The sequence below is a fragment of the Girardinichthys multiradiatus genome, chromosome 23, assembly GCF_021462225.1.
Source record: "Girardinichthys multiradiatus isolate DD_20200921_A chromosome 23, DD_fGirMul_XY1, whole genome shotgun sequence".
NCBI lineage: Eukaryota > Metazoa > Chordata > Actinopteri > Cyprinodontiformes > Goodeidae > Girardinichthys > Girardinichthys multiradiatus.
Genome location: NC_061815.1, coordinates 17,255,871 through 17,278,840, shown reverse-complemented (window position 1 = coordinate 17,278,840; position 22,970 = coordinate 17,255,871). Strand labels below are relative to the sequence as shown.

The 22,970-nt window shown below is 39.5% G+C and overlaps 3 protein-coding genes across 3 annotated transcripts; all 3 read right to left on the bottom strand.

The window, feature by feature from the left end:
- Positions 1-4,179: 4,179 nt before the first annotated feature.
- LOC124861013 (protein Wnt-8c-like) lies at positions 4,180-5,858 on the bottom strand. The gene is made up of 6 exons (XM_047354643.1): positions 5,738-5,858; positions 5,620-5,653; positions 5,405-5,534; positions 5,184-5,309; positions 4,944-5,086; positions 4,180-4,864 (listed from the first exon to the last, which is right to left on the bottom strand). Exons 1-6 carry the CDS (start codon positions 5,797-5,799, stop codon positions 4,307-4,309), a joined length of 1,053 nt encoding a protein of 350 aa, XP_047210599.1. The 5' UTR covers positions 5,800-5,858; the 3' UTR covers positions 4,180-4,306.
- Positions 5,859-6,323: 465 nt separating this feature from the next.
- LOC124861012 (protein Wnt-8a-like) lies at positions 6,324-12,216 on the bottom strand. Its single transcript, XM_047354641.1, has 5 exons — positions 7,877-12,216; positions 7,579-7,717; positions 7,249-7,374; positions 7,002-7,144; positions 6,324-6,903 (listed from the first exon to the last, which is right to left on the bottom strand). The coding sequence occupies exons 1-5, from the start codon at positions 8,081-8,083 to the stop codon at positions 6,337-6,339; spliced, it is 1,182 nt and encodes a 393-aa protein (XP_047210597.1). The 5' UTR covers positions 8,084-12,216; the 3' UTR covers positions 6,324-6,336.
- Positions 12,217-12,368: 152 nt separating this feature from the next.
- On the bottom strand, positions 12,369-14,277 carry tmsb2 (thymosin beta 2). Its single transcript, XM_047354644.1, has 3 exons — positions 14,127-14,277; positions 13,017-13,121; positions 12,369-12,801 (listed from the first exon to the last, which is right to left on the bottom strand). Exons 2-3 carry the CDS (start codon positions 13,114-13,116, stop codon positions 12,764-12,766), a joined length of 138 nt encoding a protein of 45 aa, XP_047210600.1. The 5' UTR covers positions 13,117-13,121; positions 14,127-14,277; the 3' UTR covers positions 12,369-12,763.
- Positions 14,278-22,970: the final 8,693 nt, after the last annotated feature.

Here is a 22,970-nt window from a genome sequence, read left to right as displayed (position 1 = left end):
CAAACCTTTGAAATGTTGTGTGTTTTTCATAAATACCAATTTTGGCTTAGTGTTAAATAAACACTAACATCATAACTAGTTTGTTAAAAACTTTTCAGAGATCAGTAAATACATTTCTTGTGATGTATAAAAACACACCGACAGAACTAGCTATGCTAAATTTAGCTAGATTCACCTATTACAACTATTATACTGCAAACTTAAAAGTATTGTGAACATTAAAGCACAAATATAGAATAATGTGCGATGGTTTATTTTCTCACATGCAAACGTGAACTCACCTGCCTCATGTAGACTGCTAACTTTTCTGGGCTCCATGCCATCACTTCTTCTTTAGAGGGACCTTCAGTTAAACTCATGTTTGCTCCTTACTAACAGGTCAACAAGAAATGAACCTCGCTGGATTGTCTCCACATAACATTAGACCTACCCTTAAAGACGAATCTTACCTCCTCAACCAAAGAGAATTTTGGTATATCCTCTTCTCACCTCTGATATAATTAAAGAAAGTTTTAGTGGTCATGAAGACCTATCTTTGGAGCAGTTTGTCACTGCGAGGTGTGTTGCCTGTAAACACCAAGGCTGCTGATTTCCTTTTGCACACTACTATACACTGTGACAAGTTTGCTGGTTTTGCAAGCACCTTAACAACAGGCATGTATAGTTAAGATGTCCTATACAAGTATAGGACTGGTCAGGTTTACATAAACTGGGAATGTTGAAGCTCTTTGATAACAAGGTTAATAACTAGCATCCTGTCTTTTTATGTGATACCATGACTGAATGTTGTCCTTTTATACTTATCTTTTGAGAGTAAAAACTTTACTGTAAAACTGTAATGTTGATTACATAGAATATCTGCTTGGCATGAACAATATTCAGATGTAAACATTTTTTAAAATGCTTCTTAGGAAGTCAGTCATACATTTATTTCAAATCTAAGGTTTTATGTATGAAAACATGCTACTATAGTCTTTACCAAGTTTTTGTAATTAAAGTTTTTATTGATTTTAAGAATATTTTGAAAAACAAAAACAGACAACATAGAGGCTGGTGCAGCCCATCCCCATCCCATTTCCAGTTCCCAGGAAAAGCAGCACATTACGGGTTGAAGTTACAATGAAAAAACAAGAGAGGGGAAAATAATATATTTGTAAGTTATACCCAGCGCGGTCCTAACAATGTTTTACTTTAAGTATGTCATATGACATACTACACTCATATTGATTAAAGACTTTGTCAAAATACAGGAGAAGTTGTGGTGAAACGAAGAACATTCTTTCAGCAGCTCTGTGAACCCCATTCATCTGACTTCACCTTTATGATCTTATCTGTTCTGCACACTGTTTTTGGTTTGTGGGCATTCATTTATACACCGCTTTAAATATGTCACAGTATTACACTTTGACAACATCCTTTAATGTGCTTTCTTGGGATTTTATGTGAACAAACACAATGCAATACATAACTGAGAAGTAGAAGGAGAATGATACATGATTTCCAAAATGCATACATATTGTGCCACCTTCACAGGTGTGATAGAGTGCATTAGTGAACAAACAGCATCACAAAGATCAAGAAACACAAAAGACAAGGCAGGAATAAAGTTGTGGACAAGTTGAAAGTAGATTATGGTTGTACAGGATCCTAAGATTTGAACATATCACAGGAAACTCAATCCAGCACCTAAAATATGCCGCATTATGGCACATTGCAAACTACCAGGACATGGCTATTTACCTAAACTGTTAGACTGAGCAAGAAAAGCATTAATCAGAAAGCCCTGTTGAAAGAAAGCCATAGGAAGTCGTCTTTAGATTTTGCCACCAGCTACGTAGGAGAAAAACCAAACATGGCGCTATGTTATAAATAACAGAGCACCACAAATAAAAAAATTGAACTTTTTTGCCTACATGCAAAATGCTGTATGTGGAGGAAAACAAACACCATGAGCACACCATCCCACGGTGCAAAAAGTTGCAGCTTTCATTTCAGCAAAAGGCTGTTATACAAAGTATTAATTCAGAAGAGCTGAAATACATAACTTACAAATGAATACATACTACCCTTGTCAAATTTTTATTTAAAAAAATGAAAAACCTGAATAATTTTCCTTCCTTTTAAAAACTCTGAACTCTTTTGAGTTAGCCTTTCTCACAAAATCCCAACAAGCTACTCTGAAGTTAGTGGTTGTAAGGTAACGAAATGTAATATATATATATATTTGCCTTAAATGTTTTGCAGTCACAACGTGCCACTGAGATAGAATTGACTGCGAGTTGTCTTGAAGTGGCTTTATGCCCATTTGCAGGTTGACATGCAAAATACATGTCTTTTGTTGAGATCATTGTTCGTCTTTTTTTATAGCATTGTCTCAACTTCATGTAACTAGCTTTTCACACGTTAAATTTACTTTTTAATTTGGGAATTTCTAAATGCAAATAATATGGTTTAAAAATGACATAAGTTGTCCATTTGAGGCTTTGTTTTTTACGATTCTTTGACCTGGTAAAGATCTGAATACATTTGAGCGTTTCATAGAGACATACAAAACCTTCAAGTTTAAATAGTTAATTAGGTCTTTTCTTTCTAAATTGTAACACACCGTGTGCAGCATTGTCCCGCAGAAGCAACCCTGCCCTGTGTTAGGCCTCCTGGTATCTCACACCCAGGTGATAGAGGAGGGCAGCTGGAAGAAGGGAGTGATCAATCACTTTTAGATTGTCACAGACCCCCAGGCTTGTCTGGATGAATACATAAGTAGCCCAGGGGGGTCCCAGTGGGAGATCCCCAGCAACCTCCCTCCCTGTTTTCCTCTTTTGTCCAGATGAGGGAACATGCACCCCCACATAAGCTGGATACTGTGGATGAGGCATGGGATACTGTATGATTTAAAAGCAGGTAAGGCTACAGTTAAAGAATTGTTCATGAAACTAATTTATAAAGTCCAAAATACTTGGGAAGTGCTTTTGCAAGGGAAATTATCTGTCAACGCTGTAGAAGTGAAATGTTTTGTAAGTATATAAAGATTTATTAGAAGCTGATATTTTGTTTGGATGAAGAATATATTATTTTATTTGAAAAGAACAGGCCAGTATGGAACCAATGAAATACTTGGAGGAGAGCTGAGATAAGTTGTACTGCTGTGGGTCTCCAGTGGAGTAAACCATCACCATGGGAAAACACATGGTACGTTCTAGAGTTTGATGCTAGTTTATATAAGGTTTTATTGTGTTTGTGAGGGTTTGGGATTGTGCACAGTTTGCATACATTTTGTTAAAAACTAAAAAAATCAAAATGTTTAATGATTCTTAGATATGGAAACAGTTTATTTGCCTTATTTTGGATCACTTTATTGACATTATAGCCCCTCATCTGTATTTACAGTCTCTTTAGATTTTACCCTGTAAAGAGCATAAAAACCCTTTAATCAGCCTCATTTCTGGTCCACTCCCGCCCCCCAGGCACAGACCCCTGAAGAGGGCAATATCCTTGCCATCTCTCCTTTAAATAAGTGCCTGGCAGATTTATGACGTATCCAGCAGAGAGGAAGATTTTTAGAGTTACAGGGGGTCAAGAGAAGGAAACAAATGAAAGGCTCACCCAGGCCGTTGGGCAGAGATAATGTTCCTCTTATACCTAATTACTTTCAAATTAAAAGATTAGAAATCTTTGAAATTATTTTTTAACTGCAAAGTGTTTCTAAGCTGGAAGTATCTTCTTGCATTTACAGTGCAACAAATGGAAACCAACTAATGCAGCACGTCGGTCAGAACATTTCCTTTTATCCATGATGTATCGCTTAACCCTCATTTGGTATTGCCTGTGGGATATTCCTCCGACCAGCCAGTCCTGAGAGGGATTATCGGGCCAAATGCCTACTGCTTGTTGCTGGAAAGCATTCCTTAATTTGTCTTTGAAAGCATCTCATCTTTTTGAAAGTAGTCAATACACATTGCCATCAAAGTGATAGTGGATCAGCGATGGATCAACACCTTGGTTAGGTGTGATCTGCTCCATATTAGCTGTGTAATCCTCTCTTTAAGTGGATTCAGTCCATTCTTATTCTAAGATGTTAGTTCAAAGCAGTGGCTAACGGATTTCGTTTATTTTTAATGTATTCATTTAGTTTGTTTTGGGTTTTTTTTTTCATAAATGATCGTTCTAACTGAAAACAACTGGATTTTCAACATTTTATTTTATTAAAGCAAGACCAAAACATAAATATACGTAAAGAAACATGGACATTGATTAATAGAAAGTGCAGCTAAAGACAAAATGACAAATATTGAATAGGTCATATTTTTCATTTGGGTCCAATGTGTCTCCGCCTAAAAGTATACCCCTCACCGGCTTCCCTCTTGGCACACACATGCTTGACTATGATCTCAGAGCAGTCCTCGCAGTTCACTCTGCAACACCAGTGGAACTTGCAGTTGCAGCTGCTCACCACCTCAGTGCGCCTCTCCTCCACTCTCAGGCCACATTCGTGGCACAGTCTGCGGCAGCTCCGGCGCTCCCACTGAGTCAGGTCCGCTCCATGTTGCAGGCACTCCCTGCCCTCCGTACCGTGGAGCCCCAAGCTGGTGTTCCTCCTGCAGTAGTCGGGCGAGTCCTCCAGGTAGATGAGCTCCGTCTGGGCCACATGGCCGAACGCGTCCACGATGGCTCCCCGGCTGTCCGCGCTGTTTCCAGCCCTCACACGCTTCTTGTCGATGTCCAGCTTTCGTGCCTGATTGTACTTGATCTTTAAGTAATTCCCGATTTCTCTGAAATCGGAAAGCTGCGTCCAGCACGTCTGCAAGCTGCAGCTCTCGGACATGCCGTGACACCTACAGATGCGTTTCACCGTCGCCTTCACGGCCTGTGGGAAAACAGAGTTAATCAGTGCGGCGCCTTAAATTGGCTGATGGTTTAGATGAATTATTTGCTGCAGGACTTACTGTGCGTCCTACCGCGTTGTTGTGCAAATTAACTGCCGCTCTTGAGTCATGCCCTGTCTCCTGCGCATCCGCGTACTGTTTGGAAATCCTTTCACCAAAATCCAAGTTGTCACTGCAGCCACCCCATAACCAACCCCTGCCACCTGCATGTAGAGAAAATGTAGAGATCAAGTTAATGTTCAACGTACTGGTGATTTTAAAGCATATAGTCTATTTTAGATAAAATTTCGTTAACCTCACCAATTTTCCCATTGTTGGAAACGTCGCACCCACAGTTTTCAAGTTCTCCCAAGCTGCAGTTCCTGGTCAGCGTGTACATCACTCCTGCAGCACTTATAGCATGAATGACAGATGTTTCTCTGGTGGCTAAATAGATACACATGCGTAAAATACCAGTTTTACTTTTGCATCTTTTATTCCTAACGATTCTGATAACTCTTTGGGAAGTAACGACACCCTACCTCTTCTCAGTCGTTTGGGTTGAGTTGCGCTGTCAGGGCAGTTCCATCTGTCCCACGCAAACTGGTATTTGCACTCCTCAAATCCTCTCTGCGTGCCCACCTGCACGCTTCTTGCATAGATAAAGTAGGCCTTTAAAAGAGGCAATTTAATTGATGGAGTATTCGTACAAAACAAACAAAACAAAAAATAAAATAAGTTGTAAAACTTTATTTACCTTTGGTCCTGTCATGAGGAAGTTACTGGCCACCCTTAAAGGGAAAATACAGAAATGAATTGTTTTTGTTTTTCCGTTATCCGTTTTCTAGATAAGATGCAAAAACTCAAAGTCTTACCAGGCGTGCCCCAGATGCATTTGCAGAAACAGTAGCCAAAAAATGATATGCATCATCTTCATCTGCAGCGTAATCCTAACGATCTTTGTAATTTGGCCCCTTGTGTTGCAACTTGCCACTTTATTTCAATGAGGAACAAATGGATAACTTGTTCTTTGTTCTTCTGGGCCCAGGAAAGCTGATTGGGTGTCTGGGTCAGGAAACGCCTATAGGCACTTCAAAAGGGTGATCCCCCACTCTTGCCCCTGGCCGTGGGAGACCAGGACACCAATATACACACGATGGAATCAAAATGTAACAGCTTAAAGATGTTGCCGAGTCTTGTATGTTGTGGAAAGTATTTATTAAGTTATAAAAAATGTATAAGTTATTACAAAAGGTTGAAAACCAAGCAAACGTCCCCAAATTCGAATTAGTGTTTGCAGAGTTTGGTTTTTAATAAATTCATTTATTTATAAAATTCAATCAAAATGAAAAAGTGCAAAAATAGGCGTTAGGTTATATCTTAGTTGCGAGTCCAAATAAAATATCCACGTTATAAAAAGTAGCTGAGAAATCCATAATGCTAAAGTATTTACATGTCCATTAATTAATGACAGTCATTGTCGGCGTGCCACGGGTTTGCGCTTTGTATTATTGTGCTCTTTCCTCGCACCGTCTTTACGCGCGCAGTAATATTTAGTGACAACCTGCCTGCATCGTTCACACTTGACTGTGCAGCACCAGTGAAACTTGCAGTTGCAGCTGCTGACCACCTCAGTTTGTCTCTCCACCACTCTGAGCCCGCATTCGTAGCACAACCGGCGGCAGTTCCTCCTCTCCCACTGGGATATGTTCCTGTGGCCCTTCAGGCACTCCCGCCCTTCTGTGCCCTGCACCCCCAGGCTCTGGTTCTTGATGCAGTAATTTGGGGAGTCCTCCAGGTATACGAGCTCCGTTCTGGAGATGCCCCGAAAGGCGTGCGCTATGGCTCTCCTGCTGCCCGCGCTGTTACCCGCTTTCATTTGTTTCTTGTCCAACTCCAGCTTCTTGGCGTGTCGGTGCTTTATCCTCAGGTAGTTCCCCACCTCTCTGAAGTCCGCCAGCTGCATCCAGCAGGTTTGGATGCTGCAGCTTCCAGAAACCCCGTGACATTTGCAGACTTTCCTCATCGTTGCTTTGACCGCCTGTCAAAAGAAACGAAGTGTTGGCGTCGATTAGGCACAACATTGAGATTTCACATGTGCACAAACGCCGATAATCAAACCATCTCAAAAAGTATTACCAGTCTTCCCGCCTCGTTGTTACGGAGGTTGACGGCTGCTCGAGAGTCATGTCCATCTTCCAGGGTGTCCACAAACTGTCGGGAGATATTTTCTCCAAACGCTATATTGTCACTGCAACCTCCCCAAATCCATCCTGTGCCTCCTAATATCAATAAATAAAAACATGTTATACAAAGTGCCATGTGCACGGTTTATTTATTTATTTATTTTTGTTTAATGATGGATAGAATACAAATATATTCTTACCTGTCTGGCCAATCCGTGTGTCATCGCAGCCGCAGCTATCAAAGTCCCCCAAACTGCAGTTCTTGGTGAGCGAGTACATCACTCCTGCAGCGCTGATGGCGTGCACAAACGAGGTCTCCCTTGTGGCTACATGTGACAAACACCAGTCGAAAGGTTTTGCTTGTATACATTATTTGGTGACATAAAGTATGTGGCAGTTACGCACAAGCTTAACAAGCTTCGATGGGTGTGAGTGCACACCCACCGAAGTCAGCTATAAATTAATTAATTCGAATATATAAATAATTATTTTAATCAGAAATTAATGTGGGTGGATATTATAAGACTTGCCAATTCGGAGGCCGTTAAGTGTGGATAGTTTAAGCGTGCTTTCTGGACAGTTCCACTTGTCCCAAGCGAACTGGTGTTTACACTCCTTTATTCCACACTGTGCGCCTATCTGCACGCTTCTGGCGTAGTTCAGAAACGCCTTCAGAGAGAAACAAAAAAAAAAAAAATTTTTTTAACCAATAACCACAAAAATGTTAAATAAATACATGTTTCTTAAGCAATATTAAGTACAGTAGTTCGTATGGCGCGGAGCACATTTTACGCGCGACACATTCCAACAAGACAACTGCGTAATTACCTTTGGGCCGGTCATGAGAACATTATTTTCTGTCCTGTGGAGAGAAAACAACATGTTCACATTAAAGCATGACAGAGGAGAGACTAACAGATAATATGGTGTAAGAAATGAATTAAATCTGAAGGAATGGACGCACCATGTAGAAGCAAGTTGGAAGAGACAGAGCATGGACAAGGCCATGGCCCAGGGGACATCCAGTTGTCCCATGGCTGCTAGTTTTCTTGACTTCCCTGTTTCCCTGCTCTCCGATGATATTTATATACTCAAGCCCCACTGATTGACAGTTTTGTCCTGCAGGTAGCGTCTCGCTGTGAAAAGATTGCTGCGTCCCATTGACAGACAAGGGCTCGTCGGTGCATAAGTGCACTTCAAAGTACATGCCCCTCATTCACCTGTTGCTCTCAGGCTCCAATCCATATATGCTTTTCCCACGAATACAAGGTAATGCAATTGAATTAAATCAGAGCACGACTCCTTATTCGATGCATGCATGTCCATAATGCTTCAGGGCTACAAACCTCTGAAACGGACCAGCAGCATAACATTAATACACCATCCCATCTCGATCGCCCCAAAATACATGAAATAGCTGACAATAATTACATCTATTCATATCTATTACGGAAGGGCAGTAGTGGGGCTTGTTGTGTTCATGGACTGTTCGGGAAATGGCACCGGTGTCCCACGGGGGTCAACCTGGCACTACAAAGCCTCAAAGCTTTTCAGGCTGGACGCCATACAGTCATGTAAATACCGCCTGACACGTTGGCGATATTGACATGGTCGTGATAATAAAATAATGGATATTTCCCTGGGAAACAACTCGGTGTGAAGAAAGTCTGGAATTTACAGGAGCATAAACACATCTGTTTATGCTCAAGCTGCTCCACGGCGTGGTCATTTTATTGGACGTTATCTAATTTGACCTTTTTTTTTTTTACTGAATAAAATGTAGTTATAAAACGTTTGGATTTTCAATTTAAATGGATAATCCATTTAGTCCTGTGCTTAATTGTCTTGATTTCACATAATCATTCCCATCATCAACGCTCATCATGACAGTTTCTGCCACTCCACAAACTTTATCCGCATTGATGAGGGGGATGTCCAAGCCAGTGATTAAGGTTACGGTTTTCTATTAAATCCCTTCTAAAACACTAAAATCCCTTAAAACAACAATTCACTCAGCGCGCTGGACAATGGGGGTGAGGATAATCCTTTCTAATTAGATATCGCCCACATTCATTTTTCTGCAAGACTGAAACCAAGAGCCCTTCAGCACCAGTTCCATGATTTGTGCTTAACTAAAAGCATATTTAAGTATTTGAATTGGTTAATAATGACAGTAGACAATAGTTTTGTCTTTTTTGTCGAGAATGGAGATGTGTCCGGGTATGTGCTGGATGGCTCAGGAACATCGAAACTATCAACAAGAAATTAAGGGTCAATCAAATTTTATTAACTGTTTTAGACGATTATCAGGTTGTTTACAAGGAGACTAACCAGATGTCAAATTAGGACAAAACTGAATACATGTTTACCTCAACTTATACCGCAGGTCTATTATAATTATTAAAGATGTCATGGTTTCTTCAATACACGTTGACGATGCGATATTTTAACACATCTCAGACTTTTATCTCACCTGCGAGGTGAGATAAATGCAGCAATAAAGGCTCAGAAGGTGACAGTTCTGACAGGCTGTTTAGGTGGCAGTAGTGGAGACGCCAGCCTGGAGATCATGGGGAGTTTACGGGGTTTTATGGCAAGTGATCTTTAATTAAAATGCCCCATATAATGATTAGAGCTGCTTAACTCAATAATAGGTTGTTTATGTCTCATCATAAGGTAATACTTGTATTATTAGTTTGTAGATTTACTGGTGATTTTATTAACCCTAATCGATTTTAATTAGTGTGATCTCAGTGCTTTTTATCATTTAGATGATGTGTGTTTAACTATTAAGGCTTTTCAGTTGGCCGTTACCATCTTCATTGTTATTATTATTATTATAGATGACAGTAAAATGTTCCCACTCTTTCTGTGGCCAATAATAATAATAATAATACTAATAATAATAATAATAATAATAATAATAATAATAATAATAACGTTTGAGTGTGGAGTTTCACAACCATTCTTTTTGATTTTAAGGCACACTGTTTTTTTGTTTTTTATATCTAGTCACTTTCCCCTTAGATTTTAGCCTGCAAACTACTTTTTATAGATTTTAGTATTTCAGACAGCATGTCATGACATTGATTATACATTTGTAGAGCTATAGAAGAAGCCTGAGTAAAATAAAGTTGGGAAGCTGGAAAATCACTAGAAAACTGAATTCCTCAACTTAAAAATTAATTAAACCTCTAAAGACGTGCTTTGTAATGAGTTTGGACCGAACTTGATTCATGATTTGGACCTGTTTGTCTTGCAAATTACCTCAATGCCATTTATTACAACTGGTATTATATAAATAAATTGAATGGAACATACATTACATTTAATCCTGGACTAAAACATGACATCTATTTTTGAAACAGAGATTTTCATGTCTAAATATATACTTATTAAGATAATCAAGTAAAAGAAAAACAGTACATTGGCAACACGGGGCAGAAGTTGCTAAATACACGCCGGGTTTTGTAAGTGTAAAAAGTATGTCAGTCATTCATCACAGTTCAAAACCACAGTGCAAACATAACCTTTTAAAAACCATTGTTATTTGAAACACTTTTCCACTGCATCTTTACCGACCCTGTCATCTGTTGTGGGTTGCAGTCTACTTAGGCTGGTCTGAAGAAAAATGTAACTTCAGTAGTTAAAATGTAAGTTTTTGGAAATCAGAAGCATCATCTACAAGCCTAAAAGCGGACAGACAGCTTGACGTCTTACAGAATGAGCTCACAGTTTGAAAACCAGCATCTGTAGAGATATTGAGGTCCACGTTGTCCATGTTAACTTGTACCTCTGTAATCATAACCGGTAATTCAGGTCAGCCAATATCGGTGTTTGAGCAGGCTCCTGCTTAATTTACTAAGACGACGTCAAAAGGAAGTAAAATAACCCCAATGAAATTCAGTACTTTTTAGACAGTTCCCTGGTGAACATTTTGGTCACAATAACTTACTTAATACAAAGCTAGGATGTTTAAAAAAAGTCACAGAACAGTAATCTGCATACATCAAATAATATTAGGATAATCTAACAATAAATTAGTTTTAAACAATTAAATTTCTCAATTATTTGTTATTATTATTTTTGGTCACAATTAAGCAGCCACTTGGTTTAGCTTTTTCTGTGTGAAATATGGAGTATTTTAGGAATTAAATATTAGTGTTTACAAAATCTAATGAAATCCTAAAGTATTTTTTTCACTAAACTCTCCTTATTTATTGTGTGGGTACATTTTCACCCACAAGAACAGAATGCTTTTCTTCAAATATTTTCAAAATAGCCTTAACAGAACCTTTTAGATTTTAGATTAGACAAAACAACTTCTTATCTGAATGATGTTCTTAATCTCCAGTGAATGAATGTTATGTCCATCAAGTATTATGCTCAAGATAAGTCCTCTGAATGCCAGTGAAAACATATCCAATCATCACTAACTGTATAGAAATTATTTTGTTTTCAAGAATTTACCAATTCAGAAATATATTTTTTTAAATAATCCAAAATTGGTTCACTTTGGTTTACATTTTTTGCTAAAGTCTGAAATGTAAACCTGCCTTTTTATTCAATGCAATGATTACATGTTGAAAAACATGGTTGTATTTTATCTGCAAAGCTAGAATTTTTACATCCTTGTTTTCCCTTTGTCATGTTTAAAAAATGCAGTAGAAAAAAGACTTTTCTAACTAGCATTTCCCCGAGTTCATCCAACCTACCCATCCCACTCTCACTGCAGCGAAGCAGTCTCTGAGCCGCTGAGTTCAGACAGAACCAAATAAGATCACCCTGCCACGTTCAGTTGTGCCAAATGCTTTGCTCCATTGCAATCGACTCTTTTTTCATTTTCTTCTATTAATCATTTAAGATCCTGAAAATGTTTTTTCTTGGTTTGCATCCCGACCTCTTTGGTGATCAGCCTCATTCAGTAATTTCTTCATACATTGAACTAAGCCGGAACAGAGAGCATTTAACTGCAAGTGATATCTCTGGCCAGTGGAGCCAGACAGATCACTTTTTGTTTGAAATTATTAGGAAATAGAACTTAGCGTCATTAAAAACACGATTCCTGATAAGTTTTAATTTGACTGATGGAATAAGTTTTAATTCTGAGATATCAACAGAATCTTCCTTGCTTCTTTAAATGTATAATATTGTACATCATACGGAACTGATTTTTGATACATCATGAAACCGATTGCGAGTGATTTTTTATGTACATTGATATAATTTAATGAAGTATACAGATTTGATACAGTTATAGTGTAAATGTAGATAACAATTTGCACATTGACACAAATTCAATAAACACAAAACAGACTGCTTCCATGTCTTCATGTTTATTACATAAAGAAAAGTAAAAAGTTTCTTAAGAAAAAAGCCCACATGAATTGACTTCAGTTGCCCCAGTGTCCACAGACAACCACCCCCCCCCTGCAACTGTCCAGCCTGAATGCCTGCTTCTCTCCCTGTGCTACATCACTTCACCCCTCCTTAGTTTAGCTACAGGCTGACAGCACAAAACAGGCACCCAGGCTGACGTTTTTCAGATTTGTAAGAGAGCCCCACATATTAGGATGCCAAATATCCTATTAGCACCCAAGGGAGCTCAGAGAGCATCCTTTACTGAAGACAATGTATGAGATTCAAATACTGGGTTAATCAAAAGAAAGTGCTTTTTTCTGTGGCATCTCAGCTCCTTTTCTTCATGTGCTCAAGTCAAGGTGTGGCATCTCCTTTCCTCTCCTGCTCAATGGCTGCAAAAGAAGAGCAAAAAGATGCTGTTGGATTAGGCTTGCATTGCAGTGAACCTGTGAGTGGGTGCAGCTTTTTTGGTTTGCTGATACTGCAGCCATTTGTTTTGCAGCTCTCTTTGCTGAGCATGTGTGAAGGTGATGATGAGGAGCTTCTGACAGGGGGAAATTTGCGGCAGAGGATGAAGGACTACACACACTAAGGCGGGGGCACTCACTCTCTTTGGTGGGCAGAGGGTTTTTCTCTTTTGTCTCAGTTTTCTTCAGCTTTGCCTTGTCGAAACGAGCGATCTCAGTCATGTCTGGCTTGTCCGACATTTTGGCTGTGAAAGATGAGACATGAAACTCGGTTTGCCATATTGACCTTTTCTTTCAAGCATCATATCGAATGTGCATCGTAACATGATGTATTTGCCTAGCTTACCATTTAAGATAAATGAAAATCCATTATGAGGGCTATCAGCTGTCTTAGTAACAACATGCACATAAAGGGAGTGGCTACAACATGTGCTGCTCAGACAAGTGGTTGCCTCCCACACGTGCTCAGTCTACATACATGTCTGCTTCTCCCAGATGCCTTTGTGGCTAACACGTGCCTGTTTTACCCAGCTGTCTCTTCCCTCTTTTGTCTCAGCATTTTTCCTCTGTGAGGCTTCGGTCTTTGTTCTCACTGCATCCTCCCTCATCATGTCAGTCTCTTTTTTTCGTCTGCATCCAGTCTCACTGCCTCGTGGATGCAGTCCACAATCAGTCCACAGGCTCCACTGCAGTAAGACCCACAGCCTCAGGTCTAACTAATCAGTCTTGTCACTGTCCAGATCTCAGCATGTCTGACTAAACCAACTCTCTGTCAGAGATTTGTAAGCAAGTAAGCTTCTGTAAAATTCTTCTTACCACTGCGAACTTGAATGAGGCCTAAAAGGTTCTGCTTGATGTGGTTTTGGGCTATCCAACCACAATGTATCATTTTTAAATATGCGTTTTTTTTGTTTCTTTTTATCAAAGCAACCTTCACTCTTTTACTTGACCACCTTAGTATCTTCATTAACCTGTGTCGCAAGTGAATAAATATACAAGTTCTAACCTATATTACGACCTTTACAAACCTCAATATACCAACAATATTGCTTTATTTGTCATTGCCACAATTACCATCCTCCACGGCATCTTATCTTTTACGTTATTTCGCTGCTGCCATTAGCAGCCAGCTTCAACCCATCCAGCCACACCCCAGTCCTTTGTTTGACTCATGGCAAACCAGAGCCACCATCAGTCACTGAAACAAAGACGAATACAGAAGAGAAAAAGGAGAGATCAGTCTTTCTTACCGATGATCCACACAGCAAGGCAGAAGGCTGCAGGGAGGGTGAGAGATGCAGAAATGAGAGCGGTACAGAAGCTGATACAGGCTGCCGGCGTGTGCTCACCTTACTGCATCCAGGCTCTGGGTATAAGAAGAAGGGAGGGGGGAGGAGGGAAAGTGAGGGAGCTTGGTCAGCCTTCTTCTTTCGTTAATATTAATGTTCTTAAGGGGAAAGATGTGAGGAAAAAACCACTGGCAGAGGACAGCTATTCAATATAGTTTTCCTGAGATCAGCTATGATTATTATTCACATAATCCATAATATGTATTATAGATGTGACACAGTGTGTGCTGAGAATCCGATGATCTGAAGGGGTTTTATTTACTTCTTTATTGTGTAAAAACTATTATAAAATATAATATAATAAGTTAGTAATGGCTCAATAAAAACAATAAATTAACATATTGATGATTATTTTAGTGATTTTATGCTAACAAACAGCATTTGTAACAAACTGTCACAAAGCCAACCCATGCTATAGGAAGCCCTTAACAGCTTTTGATGTGGGGCTGTTTCAGTTACCGTCACTTACCACAGCTTCGCTAATATCTGTTTTATCATGCATACAGTATTTGAACATTTACACAACAAAATGATGGTTTACAACTGAAAATTGTTGAACAAAATATAATAATACAATAAGAAATTGTTGTAATGCAAAGGGACATCTCAGATTTGACCTTTCCCCTGCATTACCTGCTTTTCTCAAGGTCTCTTTAAAATGTTCTAGCTGCACTTTTAGGTGTATCTGGAATTCCTACACACAAGTGGCATCCTGGAATCCCCATGATATTTCATTTCATTTGACCTTTAACAATTGCTATGCTCATAGAAAAAAAAATGTGTGAAGGCCTGTAACACTGTCAACGTTTTTTTTTCTTATAAGAATGAGCATATATAACCCCAATTCTGCCTCTGACTTGTTGAAGAGCTCCTTGAGGCAACTCATCTCCTGGAACTACATGCTGCCAAGAAAAGAATGGAGTACAGGGGTTTTAGTGAGAAAGAACCCATCAACAAGTCTTGGCACTTCAAAAGAGAACAACCCTGGCAATACATGTCTTTGTTTACATCATTTACTAAGGTACATCTGTCTATTTATGTGTAAAGGCACAGTTATGCTTCCTTTATGCACATAAATAGGTCCACCCATTTCCAAAGTTGTCAAGTAGCACTGCCTCGTGTGTTCATCTCATTGGCATGGTTGTCAGGCAATGAAGCCACTAGAGGGCAGTTCTAAGTTAGCTTCCAAAGTCATAAGAGTTGTGTACATTACCAGAAAGAAATTTGTTTGTGACACTTTAGCCAAATGCAATCATTAATAGTTGATCTTAGTTTAATTAATAACAAATTAATTACTTATTACACTGGTTAAGCATCCATTGTTGTGTTGATTCAAAATAAATCTTAACTAAATACAGAAATATCTTTGCTTTTTTACTTGCTATTGAGATCACTCAATGAATAGGAAAATAATTTATCTTCACTTGGTTTGTTTGTTATAGCTATAAAATTAAGTATTTTATGAACATTGATATAATTTATGAAAGCTTAAACATGCCACACTGTACTTTAGAACTTTATACTGATAGCACTTGAAATAAGAAACTTTTTTTCGTTTCTAGAGAAATACAGTATTTGAAGAGATTTAACATTATTTGTATGAGTAATGCTGGTTAAAAATATACATATAAAACAGAATTTTGCCAACTTATGTTGGGACGGATACTTTAAAATAGCTCAATACACATCACAATATGTAACAATAGTCTTTAAGAATCATTCACTTCACTGATTGCATCAGTACTGATATGGTGACTGTGGTTCAGTAGGAAGAGTAGTTGTCTTGCAATCAGAAGGTTGTGGGTTCAATTCCAGCTTTGAGTGGTCTGTATAATTGGACATGTGCTATATAAGTTCAGTCCATTTACCATTTCATTTTACCATATGCAATCATGGACTGCATTATAGTAAAGGAAACTTTAGAAGATAAACTATTCATCATACAATTTCATTTTCAAAATGCAGAAGCACTTTTCATTTAGACTGGTTTAGAATTTTCTTATCTTCTTAGTTCATTAATGTTTCAGCTAGAGACTAAAAGTTGTTATTATAATAATTTGCAACATCTTAAACCTTAAGATTAAGCTACAAAAACAGCTTTTTTAAGATTCAAGTTTTTTTAGATGTGTGTTTGGTAAAATTAAAAGAAATTCCTAAAAAACATTAAACCTCATGTCCATAATAGGCAAATGAAATGATATTCATCAGATTATTATTTGTGCGATCTCTCTCATTCTTTAGTTTTGCAGCTTATGAAGTACTTCTCGATCACATCACACACTACTAAAGCCCTGACGTGAGGAGCTCACTGTGCTCTGCTTACATCACTGAAACCTGCTGCTCTTTAAGCCTTTAATCTTCCCTGAGGTCTGGTTACAGCTTGCTGACCATAGCTGCTGAGAAAATGTGGCTTAGAAAAGACTGCTCATCTCACAACAGCATGAGTCAACATGACCTCAGGCACTCAGAAATGATCAGATGGTTCATATAAAACACTCTCCTTTCATCTCATGTTCCACCCATACACCCTCAGCTTCGATAAAGAGTTTTATCCATTTAAACTATCATCAGAAACAGCATTTCAGTGTTTCATATGATTGTGTACTTTCGAAATAATTTCATATGTTTTGCTTTATAAAATATCAGAAAGTGAAAACAAAAAAGTACATAATTTTAAATGATAAAATTGAGCATGAGCTTTTGAAATTTTCTGGATATATATCTCTTAGCTGTTTCGTTATGAATCCATATGAGATGACAAACAAGGTCAAGCTCTCTGCACTCTGCGTGACATCATATCACTGGATGACTGTGCATTTTTGGAGATTACGTCAGCACCATGATGTTTAAGTGAAAATTACAAGAGATCTAATAAATATACTGCAGCACCATCTACTGGCAATTCAGCAGAATAGCTTCACAAAGGAGAATTTCAGGCTTACTGATGTAAGTTGAGGAATAGTAATAATAATTAGAATAACCTGCAGTCTTGTCACAGTTTAAGATAATGTCACATACAGCACTGAGATGATCTCCTAATGCAATTGGCCTTTGGTGTTCCTTGCATTTCGAAGCTTTTTATATTACACACTGTTCATGTTTCCACTGAACAGTTTGTTTATTTCAGATACAGTGGAGAGGAAAACATCTTTGACCTTCTCTGACTTGCCCAGGTTCTCCTATTAACCTTTCTGTTTGAAATGTTATCACATCTGAAGTTCAGAGATGGGATGCTCCCTGACAAAGGTCAGACTCAGAGCCAAATGACCTGTCAGGAAAATCTGACAAACCACTGTATGTTGCGGGGTGGACGATGCCCTAGCAAACCTTTTCATGCATCAAACAGTTCTAGGGGCTGTTTGACTATGTCTAGATGAATGACATTGACAGAGATCAACATACCGAAGTTCAACAGGAATACAGCAGCCAGGGGATGGCAGCTTTGCAAAAGTTAGGTAAAAACAGTATCAGACATGTCCGGCTGTAAACTCAACACAGGAGGGCAGCACAAGACTGTTTAAACTCAGAGCTTTCCACAAACTCAAGGTCCACCAGAGTGCACTCCTATCTAATTCTACCCAACAGCCTAAATCCTACTGTCACTAATGTGACTTGAAAAAAGTCCTGACACTTTGTCAAGTGCAGTATAGCCCAAACTTGTCTTTTCAAAGTATGCAGAGTTTGATCCCTGAAAAATTAGTGGTTTCAGTGTGACTCTATGAGACACATAAGGAGAGGGGACTTGAAGAATATCAGTTCAGCAGTGAAGCTTTACTCACTTAAGCATCATTCAGTGTCATAAATATGACAGATATTTATTTCTTTTAGCACAAGTCTAAATCTGACAGTATGGATGGTATGGAACATGAACATCGTTATTTTTGTATCCTACTTATATACATATCTTATTCAGTGGCTTCATAAAGTGTCCCTACCACTTTAAAGTTTTCACATATTTTCATGTTACACCCACAAATTTCAATGGATTTCATTTTGATTCTGTGTGGTAGACCAACATGATGCAGTGCACTATTGAGAAGTGGAAGGAAAGGATTCAAGTTCCAGCTTTTACCAATAGAAATATGAAAAGTTTTGTGTATATTTGTGTTAAGCTACACCGAATCAATAGTGTATATAAACACCTTTAGCTGCTACAAGTTTTATTGGGTTTCGTCTTTTAGCTATGCACGTCTAGAGGCCATATATTTGCCAATTTTTCTTTGCAGATGATCCCAAAATCACTCAGATGGATGAAGAGCATCTGTGAACATTGTTTTACAAGTCTTGCCACATATTTCTACTTGGATTTAGGTTTGAATTTTGGTCTGGACTGGTAACTGGGCTGATCCAACACAAGTGTGCTTTGATATAAATTCCACTGTAGCTCTGATGTATAGGGCTGTGCTGTTGCAAAGGTACATTTTTATTCTAAGATTGCCCCACAATCTGTTTCATCCTTCTTTTCATCCATCACCTGAGCAGCTTCACTGTCCCACCCTCACAGCATGATGCTGCCACCACCATATTTTTACTTTGGTGTGCAGTGATGTGCAGTGTTCTTATGACTTTTGTCTTGCTACTATATTATGAGGCCAGATTTGTGGACTGCTTAATCAAAACTCCAAGTCTCAGAGGAATTTTTCTGTTATGGTATGCAATTTTATCTGTGAAAAAAGGCAATTTACACTCCTGTAATAGGAAAAAATGAGCAACACATGAGTTCAATGACATCTACCATTTTTCAGCAAAAACAAATCACATTCTGCACAAAATTTACAAGCATGGCTGCAAAAGAAGAGATCACAAGACTGACCTATCTTCAGACCTGACTTGCCTCTTGTAGGAAATGTTTAAATGTTGTGTAAAAAACTGTGATCTTCATCCAGTGCCTTTTCACACTTTGGAAATATGTTTGCATAAAAAAATGGGGCAAAACAACATCTAAAAAATTTATTTGTTCATCCTATAATCTATTTTAAGTGTTACAGGACATATCAGCTCTACTGGCCCAGGTTTTTTGGAACATGTGGCTGGAGAGAAAATAGGGATAGATGAACAAATGACATAAAACTTAACTGCTAAAACCAAAAAAGAATTCAAGGCATGCTTTTTATCCTCAAGGGACAGTTTGTTGATAGCTGGCAGCAGAACATAGAAGAAAAAAACCCTCGCAACATACATACAGGTCCTTCTCAAAATATTAGCATATTGTGATAAAGTTCATTATTTTCCATAATGTCATGATGAAAATTTAACATTCATATATTTTAGATTCATTGCACACTAACTGAAATATTTCAGGTCTTTTATTGTCTTAATACGGATGATTTTGGCATACAGCTCATGAAAACCCAAAATTCCTATCTCACAAAATTAGCATATCATTAAAAGGGTCTCTAAACGAGCTATGACCTAATCATCTGAATCAACGAGTTAACTCTAAACACCTGCAAAGATTCCTGGGGCCTTTAAAACTCCCAGGCCTGGTTCATCACTCAAAACCCCAATCATGGGTAAGACTGCCGACCTGACTGCTGTCCAGAAGGCCACTATTGACACCCTCAAGCAAGAGGGTAAGACACAGAAAGAAATTTCTGAACGAATAGGCTGTTCCCAGAGTGCTGTATCAAGGCACCTCAGTGGAAGTCTGTGGGAAGGAAAAAGTGTGGCAGAAAACGCTGCACAACGAGAAGAGGTGACCGGACCCTGAGGAAGATTGTGGAGAAGGGGCCCGATTCCAGACCTTGGGGACCTGCGGAAGCAGTGGACTGAGTCTGGAGTAGAAACATCCAGAGCCACCGTGCACAGGCGTGTGCAGGAAATGGGCTACAGGTGCCGCATTCCCCAGACCTGGGCTACAGAGAAGCAGCACTGGACTGTTGCTCAGTGGTCCAAAGTACTTTTTTCGGATGAAAGCAAATTCTGCATGTCATTCAGAAATCAAGGTGCCAGAGTCTGGAGGAAGACTGGGGAGAAGGAAATGCCAAAATGCCAGAAGTCCAGTGTCAAGTACCCACAGTCAGTGATGGTCTGGGGTGCCGTGTCAGCTGCTGGTGTTGGTCCACTGTGTTTTATCAAGGGCAGGGTCAATGCAGCTAGCTATCAGGAGATTTTGGAGCACTTCATGCTTCCATCTGCTGAAAAGCTTTATGGAGATGAAGATTTCATTTTCAGCACGACCTGGCACCTGCTCACAGTGCCAAACCACTGGTAACTGGTTTTACTGACCATGGTACACTGTGCTCAATTGGCCTGCCAACTCTCCTGACCTGAACCCCATAGAGAATCTGTGGGATATTGTGAAGAGAACATTGAGAGACTCAAGACCCAACACTCTGGATGAGCTAAAGGCCGCTATCGAAGCATCGTGGGCCTCCATAAGACCTCAGCAGTGCCACAGGCTGATTGCCTCCATGTCACGCCGCATTGAAGCAGTCACTTCTGCCAAAGGATTCCTGACCAAGTATTGAGTGCATAACTGTACATGATTATTTGAAGGTTGACGTTTTTTGTATTAAAAACACTTTTTCTTTATTGGTCGGATGAAATATGCTAATTTGTGAGATAGGAATTTTGGGTTTTCATGAGCTGTATGCCAAAATTATCTGTATTAAAACAATAAAAGACCTGAAATATTTCAGTTAGTGTGCAATGAATCTAAAATATATGAATGTTAAATTTTCATCATGACATTATGGAAAATAATGAACTTTATCACAATATGCTAATATTTGAGAAGGACCTGTACTGATAGCTAGCTGCATTGACCCTGCCCTTGATAAAACACAGTGGACCAACACCAGCAGCTGACACGGCACCCCAGACCATCACTGACTGTGGGTACTTGACACTGGACTTCTGGCATTTTTGCATTTCCTTCAAAAAAATAAAGGGAACACTCAAATAACACATCCTAGATCTGAATGAATTAAATATTCTCATTGAGTACTTTGTTCTGTACAAAGTTGAATGTGCTGACAACAAAAGTCATCAATGGAAATCAAATTTATTAACCAATAGAGGCCTGGATTTGGAGTCACACACAAAATTAAAGTGGAAAAAACAGACTACAGGCTGATCCAACTTTGATGTAATGTCCTTAAAACAAGTCAAAATGAGGCTCAGTATTGTGTGTGGCCTCCACCTGCCTGTATGACCTCCCTACAACACCTGGGCATGCTCCTGATGAGATGGCGGATGGTCTCCTGAGGGATCTCCTTCCAGAGCTGGACTAAAGCATCCACCAACTCCTGGACAGTCTGTGGTGCAACGGGACGTTGGCGGATGGAGCGAGACATGATGTCCCAGATGTGCTCAATCGGATTCAGGTCTGGGGAACGGGCAAGCCAGTCCATGGCTTCAATAGTCAGGCTACCTCTGGCGAGCACATGGAGGGCCATGCGGTCCTCCAAAGAAATGCCACCCCACACCATTACAGACCCACTGCCAAACCAGTCAAACCGGTCATGCTGAAGGATGTTGCAGGCAGCAGATTTCTCTCCACGGTGTCTCCAGACTCTGTCACGTCTGTCACATGTGCTCAGTGTGAACCTGCTTTCATCTGTGAAGAGCACAGGGCGCTAGTGGCGAATTTGCCAATCCTGGTGTTCTCTGGCAAATGCCAGGCATCCTGCACGGTGTTGGGCTGTGAGCACAACCCCCATTTGTGGACATCTGGCCCTCATACCATCCTCATGGAGTCGGCTTCTAACCATTTGTGCAGACACATGCACATTTGTGGCCTCATTGTGGTCATTTTGCAGAGCTCTGGCAGTGCTCCTCCTGTTTCTCCTTGCACAAAAGCGGAGGTAGCGGTCCTGCTGCTGGGTTGTTGCCCTCCTACGGCCTCCTCCACGTCTCCTGGTGTACTGGCCTGTCTCCTGGTAGCGCCTCCAGGCTCTGGACAGTACGCTGACAGACACAGCAAACCTTCTTGCCACAGCCCGCATTGATGTGCCATCCTGGATGAGCTGCATTAACTGAGCCACTTGTGTGGGTTGTAGAGTCCGTCTCATGCTACCACGAGTGTGAAAGCACCACCAACATTCAAAAGTGACCAAAACATCAGCCAGAAAGCATAGGTACTGAGAAGTGGTCTGTGGTCCCCACCTGCAGAACCACTCCTTTATTGAGTGTGTCTTGCTAATCACCAAAGATTTTCCCCTGTTGTCTATTTCATTTGCACAGCAGCTGTGAAATTGATTGTCAATCAGTGTTGCTTCCTAAGTGGACAGTTTGATTTCACAGAAGTTTGATTTACTTTGAGTTATATTGTGTTGTTTAACTATTCCCTTTATTTTTTTGAGTAGTGTATTTTCAAAATGATCAAAGTGAGTGCGGAAACTATTGATGCTGCTCTAAAACCTCCTTTCTGGTTCCCTCACAATTTTAAAATAAGCTTTTTACAGTTCGATAGAATTTGGCAAACAGTGTCTTGCTCTCAGTACTTGTGCTAAGCTTAGGTAAGTAGGTGCTGTACCTTCATAATTACTGGGAACCCTGGTAAAAAATGTCTAAAATATCTTGAATTCTTATTTATCATTATTATCAAATAGTTCAACATGCATCCTACTTGATTATCATGTTCTGTTGTCTTTCCCATTTAATGAGTGACAAAGCGAAATGGGTTTCTGTGTCACATGATATTTTTAAGTTTAGGAACAAAAAATATTCAGTTACTGCCACGGTTTACTTGATATTGGACCGCAGAATGCAGACGAGCAGGCAGCGTGATGGCAAGTGAAG

Bases quoted from the DNA above. Each gene is read 5' to 3' on its own strand.
- LOC124861012 (XM_047354641.1), bottom strand. From the start codon at position 8,083: ATGGGACAACTGGATGTCCCCTGGGCCATGGCCTTGTCCATGCTCTGT. The intron at 7,718-7,876 runs GTAATTACGCAG...TTCTCTCTGAAG, and splicing joins TTCTCATGACCGGCCCAAAG to GCGTTTCTGAACTACGCCAG. The intron at 6,904-7,001 runs GTAATACTTTTT...TTCTTTTGACAG, and splicing joins ACAACGAGGCGGGAAGACTG to GCGGTCAAAGCAACGATGAG.
- tmsb2 (XM_047354644.1), bottom strand. From the start codon at position 13,116: ATGTCGGACAAGCCAGACATGACTGAGATCGCTCGTTTCGACAAGGCA. The intron at 12,802-13,016 runs GTGAGTGCCCCC...CTTCTTTTGCAG, and splicing joins CCCTCTGCCCACCAAAGAGA to CCATTGAGCAGGAGAGGAAA.
- LOC124861013 (XM_047354643.1), bottom strand. From the start codon at position 5,799: ATGAAGATGATGCATATCATTTTTTGGCTACTGTTTCTGCAAATGCAT. The intron at 5,654-5,737 runs GTAAGACTTTGA...TTTCCCTTTAAG, and splicing joins ATGCATCTGGGGCACGCCTG to GGTGGCCAGTAACTTCCTCA. The intron at 5,087-5,183 runs GTGAGGTTAACG...CTCTACATGCAG, and splicing joins TTCCAACAATGGGAAAATTG to GTGGCAGGGGTTGGTTATGG.